We start from the raw sequence: 20,352 nt of genomic DNA on the forward strand, positions 1-20,352 counted from the left end.
GGAGCTCTCACAGAGTGCTTTCGAGTCTGACTTAGCCAGAGGTTTGCTCTATATAGACAGCAGCCCGGAGTCCCAGCACACGAAGGTTGAAGCCTGGGGGTCCTGCCACAGGGCCACTGGGCTTTTCCACATGCCACAGGGACAGGAGCTCGGATGGATGAAATGAACCTATTGCCCAGCTCCTGGCAGATGGAGACCCTCTGTTCATCGTACTAGGAAGGAGATTGGGCTTCTGGGCCCTAGTGCCACAGCATTCCCTTATCATGACCCCAAATGGGCAGCCCTTTCTTTCTGCCCCCTGTTCCAGCTGCCAATGCCCAGCTCCTCTGCCCAGCTGATTCCTCCTCTGAGCTCGGCTCAGGGTTGCCTGGCACCTCATCCCTGGTAGGGTGTTCAGGAATTTATAGTGATGCCACTGAGCTGAGGAAGGCCCTGGCCAGAACCAGCCCAATGAGTTCAGCTCTTGGAGTGGTGGGGGCGAGTGGCAAGGTCCAGAGCTACTGGAGCTGGCACCAGGAGGGCAGCGGACAGTGCAACAGTCCAGTGGGGGACCCAGCCAACATGAAAGTATGGAGAGCAGACTGCAGTGTTTGTAGTGGTGGTGGATTCTGGTGGGGTGGGGTGGCCAGCATTAAATGGAAGTAAGAAAGCTGGCATAGTGTGTATGGTGTGGAGGGTGGCTTGGGGCAGGCTCTCTCTCAGTTGTGCTGCAGGTGGGCAGGGCCGGCTTTAGACCAATTCAACGAATTCCCCTGAATTGGGCCCCGCCCCTAAGAGGGCCCCACACCCAAGCCCCAGTACGGCGTACTGGCAAGAGCCGGTGCACTGTACCGGGGTGGCCTGGCTTCCCCAGGGGGCAATTTAAAGGGCCTGGGGCTCCCAGCAGGGGCTGGAGCCCCAGGCCCTTTAAATTGCCACCAGAGCCCCACGGCTGGAGCCCTGGGGTAGGGCTCCGGGGCTCTGGGGGCTATTTAAAAAGTCTGGGGCTCCCGTTGCTTCTACCACCCTGGCCCTTTAAGTAGCCGCTGGAGCCCCACCACTTCCCCAGGGCTCCCTCGGCTATTTAAAGGACTGAGGCGATAGAAGCAGGGGAGCCCCGGGCCCTTTAAATAGCCCCCAGAGCCCTGGAGTAGCGGGGGGGGCTCCAGCTGCCTCTGCCGCCCCGGTCCTTTAAATAGTTCCTGGAGCCCAGCCGCTTCCCCAGGGCTCCTGTGGCTATTTAAAGGACCGGGGCAGTAGAAGCAGGGGAGCCCCGGGCCTTTAAATAGCCCCTGAGCGCCAGGCTGCTGCTGCTGCTACCCCAGTGGGGGAGGGAGGAGGAGGGGGCACTTACAGCACAGAGTGGCCTGTGCCCCCTGTACCCGCACCCCCTGCCCACACCAGCCCCGCACCCCCTTCCGGCAGCTAGCCCCTGTCTGCAGCCAGCCCTGCACCCCCTGCCTGCAGCCAGCCCATCTCCAGCCAGCCCCGCACCCTCTGCCCACAGCCAGCCCCTGCTGCACCCCCCTGCCCTGTCTCCAGCCCACCCCTGCCGCACCCCCCTGCGGCCCTGTCTGAAGCCAGCCACCCCATAGCCCGTCTCCAGCCAGCCCCGCACCCCCTGCCCTGCCTCCAGCCAGCCCCATGTCCACTGGTGCCCTGTAGTTCCCAGGGCAGTAACCCTGCACACCTGCTTCAATGAGGGGGGCAGGGAGCAGCTGGGACCCACACATGTGCACACCCTAGGGTGACCAGACAGCAAGTTTGAAAAATTGGGACGAGGGTGGAGGGTAATAGGCTCCTATATAAGAAAAAGACCCCAAATTGGGACTCTCCCTATAAAATCGGGACATCTGGTCACCCTAGCACACCCCCAGGGATTGGTGGGGACCCACACATGTGAAACGGAGCTTATTTCTAGTTCAGGCCCATCTTTTTAAAAAAGAACTTTAGGTCAGGTTAACATACATCTGTATTTTCCCAGACATGTCAGGCTTTTTGGTTCTTAAATCGCCATCTGGCGATTTTCCCTCCCGGGAAAATACGGATGTATGGTAACCCTATCGCTACAAAGAATACATACTGTGGCACATCCCTTAAATCAGAACTTTTCATAGGGAACCGGTTGCTAAGAAATGAAATGCTTTTTTTAAACTTTTTTTTTTTTAGTCATCCCTGCCGGGGCCCCACCGAAAATGTTCGAATTGGGCCCCGCACTTCCTAAAGCTGGCCCTGCTGAGGTGGGGCCCTCTGCACTGCTGGTGCTAAGTGAAGAATTTGCTCTTTTAAAGTATTTCTGTTCCTTGATTTGTGTCCCATTGCTGTATCCTGCCCCACGGCACCACTGAGGAGAGACTCAACACAAGGGAGTGATTTTTATTCATCCATATTCATGACAGATGCACAGAAAGGTGCCAGAGTGCTCAGCAGATGCTGCCGCTTGATTCTTTCACACCTCCATGCAGGGTTCTCACCAGGGCAGGGTATTTCCTTCCCAGCTCACCAGGATACCATGATGTTTCTCAGAAAGGTCACAAATCACCTTCATGAGCCCACTCACACTCTCGTCCACCGTCAGGTCTGCCTGCAACATTCACACCAGAGCGTGAGATGGAATACAGCTGCACTTTCCTCTCCAAGCACTAAGTATCCAGGGTTGGCTGGGGGTTCTCAACCTCTTCCATATGGTGACCCCCGTGTTCCAACAGAAAGATGGCCAGATACCCTGGATTTCTATCTGGCCATTGATTGTTTGAAAAGTGTGAATTGGGAGTGCTTTATTCCAGGTGGGTCTGATTGCTATAAAAAGGCAGCCAGTTGTGAAGCAGTTGAGCGGCAAACAGTGGAGAGGCTAACAGAGGGAGTTCGCCTGGGGACAGCCCAATGAGACTTTCATCTTGCAGGCTTCTCCGTGAGTAGTTACTGCAACAGCTGCAGAAGTGCTTAGAAGGAAGGTAATATGGATGGTGAGCGATCAGCTGTTGTGACCTGCACAGGATGTGCCACGTTTGTCTTTCTTCCCCAGGACAGAAGCAACTCTGTCTGTACAAAGTGCAAGCTGGTCCTCATATTGGAAGAGAAGGTTCAAGGTCTGGAGAAACAAGTATCAACCCTGCGTTGCATAAAAGAAAATGAAGATTTCCTGGACAGATGTCAGAATATGCTTCTACGGGCACAACATTCTCAAAAATCATAGCAGGTTGTTCAGCGGGGACAGAAGGATGGTGAAGAAAATTGGCAGCACGTGACTTCCAGAAGAAGAAAGAGGAGCATCCATGTACCAGCAATGCAGATACAGGTGAGTAATCATTTTCATGTTCTCTCCACAGGTACTAATGCGGAGAGTGGACTAGATGATACATCTGAGGGAAGGGAGCAGAAGGAGACTCCACCGATTGGAAGGCATGAGATGCACTGTCCTAAGGATGGGGGTTCCACGACCACCACTCCAAAGTGGTGGTGGTCGGGGACTCCCTGCTAAGGGGGACTGAGTCATCTATCTGCTGTCCCAACTGGAAAACCGAGAAGTGTGCTGCTTGCTTGGAGCTAGGATTCACGACGTGACGGAGAGATTGCTGAGACTCATCAAGCCCTCGGATCGCTACCCCTTCCTGCTTCTCCACGTGCGCACCAATGATACTGCCAAGAATGACCTTGAGCGGATCACTGCAGACTATGTGGCTCTGGGAAGAAGGATAAAGGAGTTTGAGGTGCAAGTGGTGTTCTTGTCCATCCTCCCCGTGGAAGGAAAAGGCCCAGGTAGAGATCACTGAATTGTGGAAGACAACGAATGGCTACGCAGATGGTGTCGGAGAGAAGTCTTTGGATTCTTTGACCATGGGATGGTGTTCCAAGAAGAGAGAGTGCTAGGCAGAGACGGGCTCCACCTAACGAAGAGAGGGAAGAGCATCTTTGCAAGCAGGCTGCTAACCTAGTGAGGAGGGCTTTAAAGGAGGTTCACGAGGGAAGGAGACCAAAGCCCTGAGGTAAGTGCGGAAGTGGGATACCAGGAGGAAGCACGAGCAGGAGAGTGCAAGAAGGGAGGACTCCTGTCTCAGACTGAGAAAGCAGGACAATCAGCAAGTTATCTTAAGTGCCTATATGCAAATGCAAGATGACTGGGAAACAAGCAGGGAGACCTGAAAGTCCTGGCACAGTCAAAGAATTATGATGTGACTGGAATAACAGAAACTTGGTGGGATAACTCACATGACTGCAGCACTGTCATGGATGGATATAAATTGTTTAGGAAGGACAGGCAGGGCAGAAAAGGTGGGAGCGTTGCATTGTATATAAGAGAGCAGTACGACTGCTCAGAGCTCCAGTATGAAACTGCAGAAAAACCTGAGAGTCTCTGGATTAAGTTTAGAAGTGTGAACAACAAGGGTAATGTCATGGTGGGAGTCTGCTATAGACCACCAGACCAGGGGGATGAGGTGGACGAGGCTTTCTTCTGGCAACTAACTGAAGTTACTAGATCACAGGCCCTGGTTCTCATGGGGGACTTCAACTACCCCGATATCTGCTGGGAGAGCAATACAGCGGTGCACAGACAATCCAAGAAGTTTTTGGAAAGTGTAGGGGACAATTTCCTGGTCCAAGTGCTGGAGGAACCAACTAGGGGCAGAGCTCTTCTTGACCTGCTGCTCCCAAACAGGGAAGATTAGTAGGGGAAGCAAAAGTGGATGGGAACCTGGGAGGCAGTGACTGTGAAATGGTTGAGTTCAGGATCCTGACACAAGGAAGAAAGGAGAGCAGCAGAATACGGACCCTGGACTTCAGAAAAGCAGAATTTGACTCCCTCAGGGAACTGATGGACAGGATCCTCTGGGAGAATAACATGAGGGGGAAAGGATTCCAGAAGAGCTGGCTGTATTTTAAAGAATCCTTATTGAGGTTGCAGGAACAAACCATCCCGATGTGTAGAAGGAATAGTAAATACAGCAGGAGACCAGCTTGACTTAACAGTGAAATCCTTGCTGATCTTAAACACAAAAAAGAAGCTTACAAGAAGTGGAAGATTAGACAAATGACCAGCAAGGAGTATAAAAATATTGCTCAGTCATGCAGGAGTGAAATCAGGAAGGCCAAATCACACTTGCAGTTGCAGCTAGCAAGAGATGTTAAGAGTAACAAGAAGAGTTTCTTCAGGTATGTTAGCAACAAGAAGAAAGTCAAGGAAAGTGTGGGCCCTTTACTGAATGAGGGAGGCAAACTAGTGACAGAGGATGTGGAAAAAGCTAATGTACTCAATGCTTTTTTTGCCTCTGTCTTCACAAACAAGGTCAGCTCCCAGACTGCTGCACTGGGCAGCACAGCATGGGGAGGTGGTGACCAGCCCTCTGTGGAGAAAGAAGTGGTTCAGGACTATTTAGAAAAGCTGGACGAGCAAAAGTCCATGGGGCTGGATGCACTGCATCTGAGGGTGTTAAAGGAGTTGGCAGATGTGATTGCAGAGCCATTGGCCATTATCTTAGAAAACTCATGGCGATCGGGGGAGGTCCCGGATGACTGGAAAAAGGCTAATGTAGTGCCCATCTTTAAAAAAGGGAAGGAGGAGGATCCGGGGAACTACAGGACAGTCAGCCTCACCTCAGTCCCTGGAAAAATCATTGAGCAAGTCCTCAAGGAATCAATTCTGATTCACTTAGAGGAGAGGAACGTGATCAGAACAGTCAGCATGGATTCACCAAGGGCAATTCATGCCTGACTAACCTAATTGCCTTCTATGAGGAGATAACTGGCTCTGTGGATGAGGGAAAAGCAATGGATGTGTTATTCCTTGACTTTAGCAAAGCTTTTGGTAGGGTCTCCCACAGTATTCTTACCAGCAAGTTAAAGAAATATGGGCTGGATGAATGGACTGTAAGGTGGATAGAAAGCTGGCTAGATCATTGGGCTCAATGGGTAGTGATCAATGGCTCCATATCTAGTTGGCAGCATGTATCAAGTGGAGTGCCCCAAGGGTCGGTGCTGGGGCCGGTTTTGTTCAATATCTTTATTAATGATCTGGAGGATGGCGTGGACTGCAAGTTTGCACATGACACTAAACTGGGAGGAGTGGTAGATATGCTGGAGGGTAGGGATGGGATAAGTAGGGTAGGGATAGGGTAGGGATAGAGACCTAGACAAATTAGAGGATTGAGCCAAAAGAAACCTGATGAGGTTCAACAAGGACAAGTGCAGAGTCCTGCACTTAGGATGGAAGAATCCCATGCACTGCTACAGACTAGGGACTGAGCGGCTAGGCAGCAGTTCTGCAGAAAAGGACCTAGGTGTTACAGTGGACGAGAAGCTGGATATGAGTCCACAGTGTGCCCTTGTTGCCAAGAAGGCTAACAGCATTTTGGGCTGTATAAGTAGGGGCATTGCCAGCAGATCGAGGGATGTGATCATTCCCCTCTATTCGGCATTGGTGAGGCCTCATCTGGAGCACTGTGTCCAGTTTTGGGCCCCACACTACAAGAATAATGTGAAAAAATTGGAAAGTGGAGAGCAACAAAAATGATTAGGGGGCTAGAGCACATGACTTATGAGGAGAGGCTGAGGGAACTGGGATTGTTTAGTCTGCAGAAGAGAAGAATGAGGGGGGATTTGATAGCTGCTTTCAACTACCTGAAAGGGGGTTCCAGAGAGGATGGATCTAGACTGTTCTCAGTGGTAGAAGATGACAGAACAAGGAGTAATGGTCTCAAGTTGCAGTGGGGGAGGTTTAGGTTGGATATTAGGGAAAAACTTTTTCACTAGGAGGGTAGTGAAGTGCTGGAATGGGTTACCTAGGGAGGTGGTGGAATCTCCATTCTTAGAGGTTTTTAAGGCCTGGCTTGACAAAGCTCTGGCTGGGATGATTTAGTTGGGGATTGGTCCTGCTTTGAGCAGGGGGTTGGACTAGATGACCTCCTGAGGTTCCTTCCAACCCTGATATTCTATGATTCTAGCAAGGAAGGTGGTTGTGACCATCTGAAACCGGTTTGGATCCCATTTGCCTGAAGGGGTCTGAGAATTCCTGGCCTAAAGAATCTTCTTTTCCATATAAAACTAGTGCAGCTCAATCAAGTGTCCCTTCCTCCTAGCCTGGAGTTTTCTGTAGGGGCCTGTCTAACTCCTAAAGGTTTCCATTCAACAGGCCACTTGCCAGAGAGTCATACCCAGGGCCGGCTCCAGACCCCAGCGCGCCAAGCGCGTGCTTGGGGCGGCATGCCATAGGGGGCGCTCTGCCTGTCGCCGGGAGGTCCATCGAAGCCGCGGGACTGGCGACTGGCAGAGCGCCCCCCGCAGTGTGCCGCTGTGCTTGGGGTGGCGAAATTCCTAGAGCCGCCCCTGGTCATACCCTGCTCCCAGCAGTGATTTACCTTGACCTGGGGGCTTCCCACCAGTCTCCATGCTTCTGGCAGCTCTCTACCCCAACTGACCCTCTTGGCTTTTCTAATCACCTGGTCCCTAGCTGATCAGTCTCAGCTGGGGGGTAACTGATCTGCCACAGGTGAGGCTGAGCCTAACTCCCCTTAAAGAGCCAGCCACCCTTTGACACCATCGTTAACATTGTCCAAATCCCAGTGTCTGGACAGACAGGGTGGAGCTCTGGACTTACATAGAAATGGAATCTGATATTGGAAAACAGTGATTTCAAGACTGAGGATGACGCAGAGGCTGCATCTACACAAACCCATTTTGGGACATACACCATTGCACTAGGACCAGTTCAGCTTCCCCAGTGCTAACAAAGGTGAGCGCACCAGCGTGCACTGGGAATTGGCCCTTTTAGCTTCCTGTTGTCTAACCCTGTCGAGAGCAGGCCTACATACTACAGCCATAGAAACACCAGCAGCTGGGAGCACTGGCCCTCATGCTGTTGCTTAGCTCTGGTGGAGATACGCTGGTCCTGTATTTCCTAAGTATCATTGGGGTAGATGAGGCTCAGTAGTGTGTGCTGCAGAAGGCTTTCTCCACACCCTGCTGTGTAGCATCATAAGCCTGTTTTTGCTGAAAGTCCTTCAATTTTATTTCATGAATGATGTGGCTGGTGGATCCTCTGTGAATGTTCCATTTTTCTCCTGAGCAAATGATTTAATTATGGCTGTATTAAGTATCTGTTCGTTTTCCCTGCCAACACACATATCACAGCAGAGGCAGCAGAAGGATCCCTGAGTAAAAGGAAATGTTGGTGCATCCTCACCTTGCCCCAGACAATTTCTCTGCTGGGAGTCATAGTTACCTGCACATTAGGTTGAAAGTTTCCCAGCTCAGTTTTCACCCAGCCCGGGTGCAGTGCAGTGCACAGGATCCCGTCTTGCTTGTATCCCATCGACTGGCACTTTGTGAGCATGTTCAGCGCTGCCTGGAGGGGAAGCATATGGTGAGCTGAGGCAGAACCACAGCACCCCCCAGGCACAACCCACCAAACCCGGCTCATTCACACGTGGGGGACGCTGCATCTGGGAATGATCAACATTCACTGCCTGAATAGCCAGAAACTGAGAGATTCAACCAGGACTGTGGGAGGGGAGAAGTGCTGCAGTGGCACGGGGAAGAAGATCCTGGGGCAAAGGAAACGCAGCAGAGGGAAGAAGAGAGGAAGGAGCCTTCTGTAAGGGAACTGTTGGCCCTTTACTGACACTCAGTGGGGATTTGTGGTTGGCCATCTCCCAGTACCAAAAGAAAGGGGAAGAGAAATCAGGATCCTGAGACTGACTGACTGAGGCCAGCGCTCCAGGTCAACCTGATTGACAGGTCAGCCAGGCCAATGAGAGAGTCACGAGGCAGGAGGTCCCATCCTCTGTGTGAGCTGGAGCTGCTGGGCCTGAGCGGGGCCAAGCTAAGGAGAGCTGGAGTCAGAGCTGCGCTGGAAGCAGAGTGGAGCTGGAGCTCGACCTGGGGCTGGGGCTGGAGCCATCTGGAGCCAGGTGCAGGGCAGAGTGAGGGGGTTCCTGGGCATAGGGTCCAGCACAGGGAGACCCCACCAGTCAAGAGGCATTGCAGGCTGCACTGGGAGGGGGATCATAACCCCCATGGGAGGACAACGCCAGGGCCGCCCAGAGGATTCCGGGGGCCCGGGGTCTTCGGTGGCGGGGGGCCCTTCCGTTCCGGGACCCGCCGCCGAAGTGCCCCAAAGACCTGCGGTGGGCCCCTCCCCCGCTGCCGAATTACCGCCGAAGCCGGACCTGCCGACGAAGCGCAGCCTGGTCTTCGGCGGTAATTCGGCGGAGGGGGGTCCCTGCCGCGGGTCTTCGGGGCACTTCGGCGGCGGGTCCTGGAACGGAAGGGCCCCCCGCCGCTGAATTACCGCCGAAGACCAAGCTGCAGTTCGGCAGCGGGTCCCGCTCAGTCTTCGGCGGTAATTCGCCGGTGGGGGGGTCCTTCCGCCCCGGAGCGGAAGGACTCCCCTGCCGGTGAAGACCGGGAGCAGAAGAAGCTCCTGCGCCCGGCCCCGCAAGAGTTTTCCGGGCCCCCCAGAGCGCGTGAAGGACCCCGCTCCAGGGGCCCCAAAAAACTCTGGTGGGGGCCCCTGTGGGGCTCGGGGCCTGGGGCAAATTGCCCCTCTTGCCCCCCCCCTCTGGGTGGCCCTGGACAACGCTGGGGGGAAGGGCCCTGCCACCTAGAACTTGAAGGCATATGGCCATCGCCAGAGTGAGTGTCTGACCCACAGCCAGGACCTGGGCAGGGGCCTGGGACGTGTGAGGAACAGCCTGTGCACTTCCCTTACATTCCAGCCACAGCTGTTTGGGGTTCCCTTGTGCCACAGAGCGGGGTGATGGCTTTTTCTTTCACCTTTCCCAGTTTCTCCTTATTTTTAATGACTTGCTGTTTAATAAATCATGTTTGCTTTGAACTATATGCGATGATCAGTTGGTCAGGGAAGCGTCCGGAGCACAAAGAGTACCCCGGAGTGGGGAACACCCAAGCCCTGTCCTAAGTATGACAACCAGATTGGGGGTCGAGTCCCAGGAATCCTGGGCCCAGTCTTGTCAGGGTTACAAGGACTCTGCCACAGATGAGAGTAGAAGGGCTCTCCTCAAGCCAGGGCCTCTGGGTAAAGGGAGTGAGAGCGAGGACTCAGGTCCTTTGACTAGCGAATTCCAATGGGGTAGTGCAGGGGTTCTCAAACTGGGGGTTGGGACCCCTCAAGGGGTCACCAGATTATTACATGGGAGGTCACGAGCTGTCAGCCTCCACCCCAAACCCTGCTTTGCCGCCAGCATTTATAATGGTATTAAATATATTTTAAAAGTGTTTTTAATGTAGAAGGGGGTATGTGACTTGGTATGTGAAAGGGGTCACACCAGTACAAAAGTCTGAGAACCCCTGGTGTAGTGTATAGCCAGGAAAGTTCCCCACAATAGCGGGACCATTCCCCCACTTACACTTCGATGGGAGGTGGGTCAGAGCAGGGAGAGAGAGGTCACAGTGGCCATGGGAGCTTGGAGGAATGGGATTCTAGCCATGTTCAGCATAGCAGTGGAAATACCAGATCCTGTTGATCAGTTAAGATGACCCTTGAAGGAGCTCACAATGCTGTACACTCCAGCCATCTGCAGGCACTTGTGTTGGGATGTCCGGGTGCCTAAGTCAGGCGCCTGAGCTTTTGCGTGGACCTTATGCTCATCATTTTACTCCTGGGGGAATTGGTGCAGAATTTCGCAGAATTCCCTGTTTCCCTCACAAAATTGGTGCTGCAGAGCTGCTGGCCGCCACTAGGGGCCGCTGGACTCTGCAGCAGAGTCCAGCTCACAGGGAGAGGAGTTGGAGCACCCAGCCTGGCTGGGCTGGAGGCTGCATGCTCTGCTTGATACTCATCGTCCCGAGGACAGGAGAGGTCCTGGGAGATCCAGCCAGCTCTAGAGAAGGGCAAGGAAGGTCAGGGCGGCACCACACTACGTCCCCTGGCAGGCCAGTAAAAAAGCTGGAGGGAGTAAAGGCTTTGGGAGTGCTGGTGTCTGGGGCAGGGGATGCCCCACTACCCGGCTCTAGCAGGATGGGGGTGTCTGGGCTGAGGGGGTTCCCCACAGCTGGGCTCTGGGAGGAAGTGAGTGAAAGTGTCTGGGCTTTGGGGGCCCCACACAGCCTCCTCCATCACCCCTCAACTGGAACTGGGTTGTCATAGGGGTTTCTTTAACTCTCTACTCCTGGGGAATCTTTATTGCTGTTGTCTATATTGTTGACATACTTGTTGACAGTATTTTGAAATAAATTACAACAATAATTGAAACTGGAATGATTATATTGTGTTATTTTGACAAATAAAATGCAGAATTTTCCACAATTGTAAAATGTTTTGCTCAGAATTTTTAAACGTTTGGCATAGACTTTTTATTTTTTTGGTGCAGAATTCCCCCAAGAGTAATCATTTGCAGGGTTTGCTCAGCACCTTAGGACCCTTCAGGTGAGCAATAAGGTGGCTGAAAAATATTGGTCTTAAAACAAAGCTTGGGCTGTTGGAGAGAGAAGCAGCGTGCACATGCAGGAAGAAATTCCATCAAGATGACCACTGGACACGTGGTGAGAACATCCCTATTGAGAGCTCAATGCACATGGGCATTTACGAGCTGTGGAGTGGAGGCAATAGGAGATTGTAAGATCAAGAGCCTTAGCAGCATTGGAGCCAAGTGTGGTGGAACTTGTGAGGCAGCAAACTTCCCAGGGAGAGTATGAAGGTTCCAACAGCTTTGTAGCTCCACAACCATCTTGCTTCAGAAGGAGTCTGGCCAGTATGGTGGATTATATCTGCCTGAATATCTGTTATGCCACCAAGGAAAAGGGGGCAATACTTTACATCCCATCCCAGAGTGAAATCGATAACTATGCACTCACAGTCAGTGCTTATAGAAGTCTGAAAAAAGTGTGTGGGGGTCTATCATCTGTAAAGCAATTAATTCTGCCCCCCAAGCCTGACATCAGTTCTGCTCCCCATCTGACCACTGCTCCAGCTGCAGGGCCTGGGGTTCTTCATGCCTCTGTCCCGGGACTGGAGGGGGAGAAGGTTTAGGAGTTCTTTGTCCCCCTCTGCCTCTTCTCTCACTGGGTGTTGCAGGGAAGGTTATTCCGTTATATGGACCAGTCACAAGAGGTGGGCAAAGACCCACCTTTCCTATTGGGGGTTAAATACACTACATTTGGGGGCATCGTGGATGTAACTATTTCAGAATGGTCATTACCTTCACTCATTATCTTCAGGCTGAGAAATATGAGATTCAGTGACTATCCCATGACTGGTTAGCCTGGGGGAGACATACCTTGCTGCAGCGGTAGGAGACGACTGGCACGAAGGCGAACGTTTCAGGAGTTTTCTCAATGGATCCCAGAACAGTGGAGATGTTGACAATGGCTGCCTTGCTGCAGCTCATCCCTTTCTGGTTGCTTCCCTGGGCAGCCTTCTTCAGCAAGGGCAGGAAAGCCTGGGGAGACACTGGGTCACTTTGTCCTTGATAAAAAACTTACCTGCTTCTCATCCCTAAATCTGCCTGCACCTGAGTCCTACTTCCTGTGCTCCCCCAACCGGCTCCCCCCTTTGCTTCCTCTTCCCACTCCCCATTTCCCACCTGCCTTCATGGCACCTCTTTTGCTAGGAACAGCTTCCTAATTAACTATCCTTGAGCATCTCTGCCTTCAAGCCGCTCCTCAGCCACCACCTGCTCTGTTTCTTCTACCACCTAGAATGTCCCTAAAATGGCACTGTCTGTCCTGAATCTGTTTGTGTCTTCATACTATAAACTCTTTAGGATGAGAGCTGCATTCTATTCTGCTCTGCATGTTGCCAGCTGTAAAATGCCGGGTCCAATTACAATGCTGTATAAGTAATAATAATACTAATTGATTAATAATAAGCATCTAGATGAGGCTTGCAATGTCTGGATCACCAATGGCATAAAAAGTGGGTGCACTAAATTCTCTTTTGTTAGGCCTGTGTCACCCCATCAAAGTGAATGGAGCATGTCAGTTGTTACCAGGGCAGCTGCACCTTTGACCCCTTCTCTGGTCTCTGAGTGCCCCCCATCAGGTGTTACACCTCGTGCCGTTACCTCCCCAGGTTGGAATCCTGAGATTCCCCAGGTCTCAGAGCAGGTCTGGTTTGGCACCTGCAAGCAGAGCTGAGCAAAAGTTTTTGACCAAAACTTGTTTTCAGTGAAAAATGCAAATTCAGTGACATCACAATATTTCACAAATTCACGGCAATTTCACAGAATTGTTCTTTCTGGAAAAAAAAATGCAACGTTTTAATTTTTCATTTCAAAATGACATTTTGGACTCTTACCTGAGTCACTAACAGTGGCCCAACAATGTTTGTGTTATAGACGCTTAACATATCTTCAGGAGTGGCTGACTCAAGTGTGCTTGGTGGCATAATGCCAGCATTATTTATCAGCAAATTTAGGCCAGTTCCTCTCAGATGGGCCTCAGCTTTCTTTGCAGCGCTCTTGATGCTCGCTGAGTCTGTAGCTTCTGGACAGAGAATACAGGACTGGTTATGAGCATGGTTTGGTTCTATTCCTGATACTATATGAAATAAATACAGCCACAGTTATGGTAACCTGGTTAAAAGCCCATCTCTAGAGACAACTGACAGAGAATTCAGTTAAAATGTTGAGCAGAGACCTGGCTCACTCCTAACTCTGATGGATCGCTCACAACCTGCAGCCCAATTTTAACCACATCACTGTTAGAATGTGTGCTCCATTCCCGAGGTCAGGGCAGGGAGCACAAATCCAGTCAGGGATTTCCTGTTTCAGGTGAAAAGTTCATAAAGTATTTCTAGGCATTTTAAATTGAGAACAAGTTAGTCCAGACCTGGCAACATCTCTAGGTTAATGAACTGGAGACTTCAGTGCAATAAGAGTTTATTGAGTAGATTGTAAGTGCAAAATTAGACTCACATAATGCCACTTAACACTTAGAAGTATGGGTTTGGATGCAAGCTAGGGAAGGATCTTCTGGAAAGGAAGGGGAAAATTTGGAATGACTGCTTTCATGGCTGCACCTACCCTCATTAACATTGTACTACATAACTTGAAGATGCGATGGTGATTTGTGCAGTAGAGAGGTGAAAACGGTGTCTAATGACTCTTTGGGCCAATTTAAAACTGTTTTATCAGAACTAGCTTTGTGCTAATTTACAGATTTACTCTAAGTTAATTAATGTTAATCATGGACAACCTTAGCTGAGAACTTCCAAGTGTTTTTGTGTTTCAGTTTTATGCTACAAATGGTCAAACTTGAATGGCTAAAGTTAGGCTTCTACAGCCGTATTTTGGCACCTGAATATTAGTAGCCTGATCAGCCACTGAAAGCCAGTAGTTCATGTCTATTCAGGTGCTTAAATATGGATTTAAGAGCTTAGAGTTTATGTCCTATGATTAAAACACTGGGTTAGGAACCAGGTGATCGGGATCCCAACTCTGCCATAGACTTCCTTTGTGATCTTGGCCAAAAGTGTCCACTAATTTTGGGTGCCTGTCTTGAGACACCATTGGGCCTGGTTTTCAGAGGTGCTGAGAAGTCTGGTTGAAATCATTGATAGATGCATGTGCTCAGCTCCTTTCATAATCAGGCTCTCAGAAACTATAAATGGCCTCTTTGAAATTCAGACCAATGTAAACCAAAGACATTTTCTCACCTGAATTTGTTAAAACCAGGGTCACAATCTAAAGAAGAATCAGCAAAGAGTCTTGTGGCACCTTATAGACTAACAGACGTTTTGGAGCATGCTCCAAAATGTCTGTTAGTCTATAAGGTACCACAAGACTCTTTGCTACTTTTACAGATCCAGACTAATACGGCTACCCCTCTGATAAAGAAGAATCTGCATGCATGTGAGGGTGAACAACAGACTAAAAACAAAACACAACAAACCGCTTCTGTCTGCAGAATAATCTGGTGAATTTTCAGGCTAAGGGAGATTTATTTTTGAGAAAGTTAGAAGGGAGGAGGAAAAACTGTACTAAGACTGGAATGGGTCTGGAAACTATAATCACCTAATCTCTGCTGAATGATTCCATAATATGTAACCTTATTCAACAACTTATATTGTATGGTCATGTATTAGTAGATAAATTCTGTTGCTATGACAGCCTCACCCCACCTTAGGGCATGTTGTATAAGGAATATTCAGGCATATTCTACTGTAATATTGTCAATCTAGACTGTTCTCGCAGATGCTAGGCTTGGCTGAGATTTAGTTTGCCATCTTCTCTCACTGCAGTTCTCACAAAGGTGAGCATGATCCAGTCCTGTTCCTGTGCTGGACTCAGTGACAGAACACCTCTTTGATTTAAAGGGAGCAGAACCAGGTGCAGTGTTTGGCACAGATACCAGACGAGGCAGGCAACCTCTGTAACTGTGCTTTATGCATTGTTCAGCGAAGAGGAACTATGATCCACTGACACTGGCAGTGCACTAACAAGTTGTGGTCTGTTTAGCTGTACTAGTGATTATGATCTAGTCAGGTGCTAGGAAGCTGGAAAAGAATGGATGTGGAAAGGGTCATAGAGAACATAGAGCAGAGACTGTGAATCAGAAAGCAGCTAATGGCCTTGCAGTGTCTGCAGCGTGCTGGTTGGCAGGAGAGATGCACTGAGGACGTACCTAGCTGCAGAATCACAACATTTGGGTGCTTGGAAGCCAAATTTTTTAGTTCCTGGAAGCAAAAAAAAAAAAAAAGCATTATGTGTATCACCCCATCAGACAGAGCCCTGGCACCGAGAACACCCACAGCCCTATGGCACAGATTCTGCTGTCACCCACATGCAATCCCGTTCATTTCAATGAGCGTATGTGATCTTAACAGAGAGCAGAAGCTGACACTGTGGCTGGCAGTTAGTAATGCCTGGGAGCGCCAGAACACTGCTCTGAGTAAAGACCATGGGAACAGTGTGGGTGATCGTGGAACCAAAAAATCAGAGTGGGTGCATATGAAGTCCCAGCTTTTCCCATTTAGGGCCTTTACCCCATGTTGTTCCCCATCCATTCTGTCCTTCAGCTGGCTTTTCCTTTCCACACACCTTGCATGTTGTTCACTCCCTTTTTTTGTCCGTCACTCCTCATCCCCCATTCATCCTCTCTTCTAACCTGACTCCTGGTTCTTCTTCTTTCCCCATCCCCTCAGCCTCTCTCCATCAGTTCTCCTCTTTCCCCCGTTCTCCCAACTCTGCTCCAGCCATCACTCACCTGCTCCCCCATACCCATCATTCACTCCTGTTGACAGATTTTTCTCTTATTCCAGAGCCCCCAGGAGCAGGTACTGGGGATCAGCTCATGTTTTAGTAATTGCTCTGTGGAGACCCCTGAGAAACAGCTAAGGAACCTCCCAGATCTCCTACCTACGGGCTGCTGTGAAGTAGTAAATGTGCATCGTTTAGCACCAGGTAGTGATAAAGTAGCAGCGCAGAGACCCTTTTTGCCCCATTGGTGTCATATGGGGGTTGGGGGACTGGTTGGGGATATCAGTACAGCTGGGTGAAAATTTTTGGCCAAAACGCCTTTGAGCAAAAGTTGCAGATTTGATAACACCAAAAGAACTTGCGAATTTGTGGTGATTTCTAGAGAAACCTGAAAAAAAATCAAAATGTTTCAATATTTTGGTTTGAAACACTTTTGTTTGGAAATTTCCTGTAATTTTATTTTTTTAAAAACCTTCCAAACCATTTAAAACTGCTCAGAATCAGAACATTTTGTTTCAGATCGAAGTAAACATTTTATTTGACCTGAAATAGTTTTTTTTTTCGAATTTCTAACATTTTTGTATAAAATGTTTTTAGTTTGACCCATAACAATATTTTTGTTTCTCTGCTTTTTTGGAATTGCCAGCAAACCAAAATATCCATATTTCACCCAACTCTAGATATTGGCTTCTGGCCTGCCCCTCCATGACAACAACCCATGGGCAGATTTGGAGAGGCGGGGTCACTGGGAACCTCCCTGAAGACAGTTGCTGGAGAGCAGTAGCCATTTAGTACCAATATTCCCTCTAATTTTTTATGTCCATGTGCGGAATGAATTTGATGTGCACCAATATGGAGGTGATGTGTGGCAGGGGTGGGACCAAGGGGTTCGGAGTGCAGGAGGGGGCTCAGGGCTGAGGTAGAGGGTTGGGGCGCTTGTGTGGGGTGCGGGCTCCGGCTGCATGTGTGGGATCTGGGGTGGGGCTGGAGATGAGGGCACTGATGAGCTCCCAAAATCCTAATAACTGGTTCCCTACTGGGTCCTTGGCGACACTTTGGCGGCGGGGGTGGTCTTCACTTGCTCCAGGTTTTCGTTGGCATTTTGGCGGCGGGTCCTTCACCTGGAACGAGTGAAACACCCCCGCCCCCTGCTGCCGAAGTGCCACCGCAGACCTGGTAGGGAACCGCATGGTGAGTACAAACCACATCTGCCTGTCTTCCCCCACATCCGACCCCAACCCAACCCACGTCCTGCCCCCAACTGCCCCCCCTCAGAACCTGCAACCCATCAACCCCCCCTCCCCACTCCTTGTCCCCTGACCAACCCCTTCCAAGACCAGGGGTGAAAGTAAGTCCAGTGACTTACTGGTACACTGGGGCCAGCTCTGGCCCCTGGGAGGTGCGGGGCCTAGGGTGGAAGGGGCATGGTTGAGGGAGTCAGAGCCAGCCCCAGCCCACCCTGTAAGGTAAATGCCCCCCCACCCCAGGGTAGCAGCAGCAGCCCAGGGCTCTGGGGGCTATTTAAAGGGCTCCCCTGCTTCTACTGCCCCGGCCCTTTAAATAGCCGCCGGAACCCACCCCCTACCCAACTTGCCCCAGTCCCTGTCCCCTGACTGCCCCAACCTCATCCACCACCACCCTGAAAGACCCCTGGAACTCCCACGCCTACCCAACACCCCCATTCCCCATCCCCTGACTGCCCCCCCATCCCTTCCAACTGCTCCCTGCCCCTTATCGAACCCCTCCTCCCAGCCCTGGCCCGGCCCCCTTACCATGCTGCTCAAAGCAGCAGGAGCTGCATAGCTGCCCAGAGCGCTGGCGCTGGTGGCGCGGTGTGCGCTCTGTGAGGGGGAAGGGAAGTGGGGGAAGGACTGGGGGAGCCTCCCCAGCTGGGAGCTCAGGAGGGCTGGACAGGAGGGTCCCGTGGACCGGATGTGGCCCGCGGACCGGAGTTTGCCTACCCGCCGGCCCCTTTAATAACCGGTTCTACACCAGCTTCTAAATTTAACAACTGGTTTTTGCGAACCAGTGCGAACTGGCTCCAGCTCACCACTGGATGAGGGGCTTGCGGTGGTGGCAGGGCTCAGGCAGAGGGTTGGGGTGCAGGGGTGAGGGCAGTGGGGTGGGGCTAGGGATGAGGGATTTGGGGTGCAGGCTGCCCTGGGGCTGCATCGGGGAGAGAGGACTCCCCGCAGCTCTCTCCGCTGTGGCAGCTCCGGGCACAGGGGAGAGGTCACCTCTCTCCGCTGGGGCAGCTCTGGGGCTGTGGCCAGCTTAGAGGGAACTTAGTTTATTACCCTCGCAAGGTTTGTCTACACTGCAATTAAACACCTCTGGCTGGCCCATTCCAACAGGCTGCTTAATTCTGGTGTAGATGTTCATACTTGGACTGGAGCCTGGACTGTAGGACCCTGCAAGGTGGGAGGGTCCCAGAGCTCAAGTTGCAGCCCGAGCCCAAATGTCTATCATGCAAGGAGCCAGAGAGGAAGAAGCATCACAGGGAGAGCTCCCACTATAGGAAGGATTATGGGACACCAGGCAAATCTCACTTCCCCCACAGCAACATCAAGGGTTAACGGGTGGTCCCAGCACTGTTGGCGAAGGAGGGCTGGGGTCTCAGAGGAGGTGAGGTGGTTGGGCAGAAATCATGCACTTTTTTGGATTCAGATGTCTGAGCATTTCTTGAATAGCAGCATCCTTCCCCACACCGAGCCTGAACATTAGCCAGGTCTGCCTTGGACCCCTGGCATAACAGTCCTATGGATCTGTATAATCGGGTATCTGATTGGGCAATGTGCCAGGCCATCATTACAGGGTAACATATCAGGGACATTCTAGCTGTGGCTAGATAATGATAATGGGGACAAGCGAGTGATGCAACATGCACTAGAGCTGCGTATAGTTAAGGTGCAGCAGTAGAGTTGCATAAGTGTCCAGGGGAGTGGAGGAGCAATGTCTGAGCAGCAATGACTGGGGGTGATCTGGGGGCAGAGGCAGACAGAATGTCTGTGTGTGTGTTGGGGGGGAGCTAACAGAATGGCATCACCTCACACCCACTCTGCATAAGGCGCAGAGCAGTGGAGAATCTGGCCCAGTATTGTTAGGGTTAGGTAAAACTGGGGTCAGTCCAAATCAGGTCTCCTACTGAAACTTGCAAGGTTCCCTGTTTTAAGAGGGCAGGAGGTTTCAGGGGTGGAGGGGAACATACAGCTGGGAAACCATGTTACAGACTCACTCAATCCTAATGGGATCTGCCATCTAAACCTGCTTTTATTCCATGCCCTTTGGGGGAACATTTTCTAAAACAAAGTTCAGCAAAGCAAAAAAGGCTGCTTCTCACCTGCGCTCGCACTCCCTCTGGGTCCCGGCAGGTGGCAAAGATCACTTCTGGTGGGTTCAGTTTCCCAATAAAGCGCTTGATCAGCTCCAGGCCAATTCCCCGATTGGATCCAGTCACCAAGACACTACGGACATGAAACCCTGCCATGGTCTCTTTGCAGCTGCCTCTAGTCTCTCTCTGTCTCCTTCTCTTTGGAAGTTCAGTTAAATATGGGCTGTGTCAGTTCCCCTGATCTGATTTCACTCAGTTGAGTCCCCGCCTACCTTTTTTGTTAGTTTCATTGGAGGCGTATGTTTGTTTGAAAAGCTTATACCATGTTTGAGAAAATGACTCCATTGATGAATATCCGGAATAAACAAGAGCTGAGTTGGTGGACATGAGGGTGAAACACGAGTTCACTGTCTGAACAGCTGCAAGTCATTGGGACAGAAAATCCCTGTTATTTTTCTTATCACTCTTAAGATCTTAGGATACCTCAAAGCCTTTTCTTTCATCACTAACTTCTTTGTGGGGTTCTCTCTTGCTTTAGCTGTATGTTCGGTTGAGTACATCAGCATAGATTGCCTGAAACTGCAGATCCAGTGTGCTATGTAGCTCAGCGGACTTGCACAGATCTAGAAAGGGTAGGAGGGGAAATGGAGCAAAGTTTGTTAAACAAAACAATAATCAGAGAGCTGGAAAGGAGAGTCAGTGCAAAAAACTGTCCTAGGGTAAAAAGAACAGGAGTACTTGTGGCACCTTAGGCCTGGTCTACACTAAAAAGGGGGTTCGAATTAGGGTACGCAAATTCAGCTACGTGAATAGCGTAGCTGAATTCGAAGTACCCTAACTTGAACTACTCACCCGTCCAGACGGGGCGGGGTTGAACTCCGCGGCTCCCCC

General features: G+C 50.9%; 1 protein-coding gene across 1 annotated transcript; it reads right to left on the reverse strand.

The window, feature by feature from the left end:
• Positions 1-2,354: 2,354 nt before the first annotated feature.
• Positions 2,355-19,724, reverse strand: LOC120384667 (C-factor-like). Its single transcript, XM_039503650.1, has 6 exons — positions 19,471-19,724; positions 15,556-15,607; positions 13,229-13,416; positions 12,210-12,371; positions 8,195-8,317; positions 2,355-2,563 (listed from the first exon to the last, which is right to left on the reverse strand). Exons 1-6 carry the CDS (start codon positions 19,615-19,617, stop codon positions 2,450-2,452), a joined length of 786 nt encoding a protein of 261 aa, XP_039359584.1. The 5' UTR covers positions 19,618-19,724; the 3' UTR covers positions 2,355-2,449.
• Positions 19,725-20,352: the final 628 nt, after the last annotated feature.

Source organism: Mauremys reevesii, linkage group 16, assembly GCF_016161935.1.
Source record: "Mauremys reevesii isolate NIE-2019 linkage group 16, ASM1616193v1, whole genome shotgun sequence".
Classification (NCBI taxonomy): domain Eukaryota; kingdom Metazoa; phylum Chordata; order Testudines; family Geoemydidae; genus Mauremys; species Mauremys reevesii.

Coding starts and splice junctions, on each gene's coding strand:
- LOC120384667 (XM_039503650.1), bottom strand. CDS start 19,617: ATGGCAGGGTTTCATGTCCGTAGTGTCTTGGTGACTGGATCCAATCGG. Junction 15,608..19,470: donor CAGAGGGAGTGCGAGCGCAG/GTGAGAAGCAGC, acceptor TTTTGCTTCCAG/GAACTAAAAAATTTGGCTTC. Junction 13,417..15,555: donor TGTTGTGATTCTGCAGCTAG/GTACGTCCTCAG, acceptor TTCTCTGTCCAG/AAGCTACAGACTCAGCGAGC.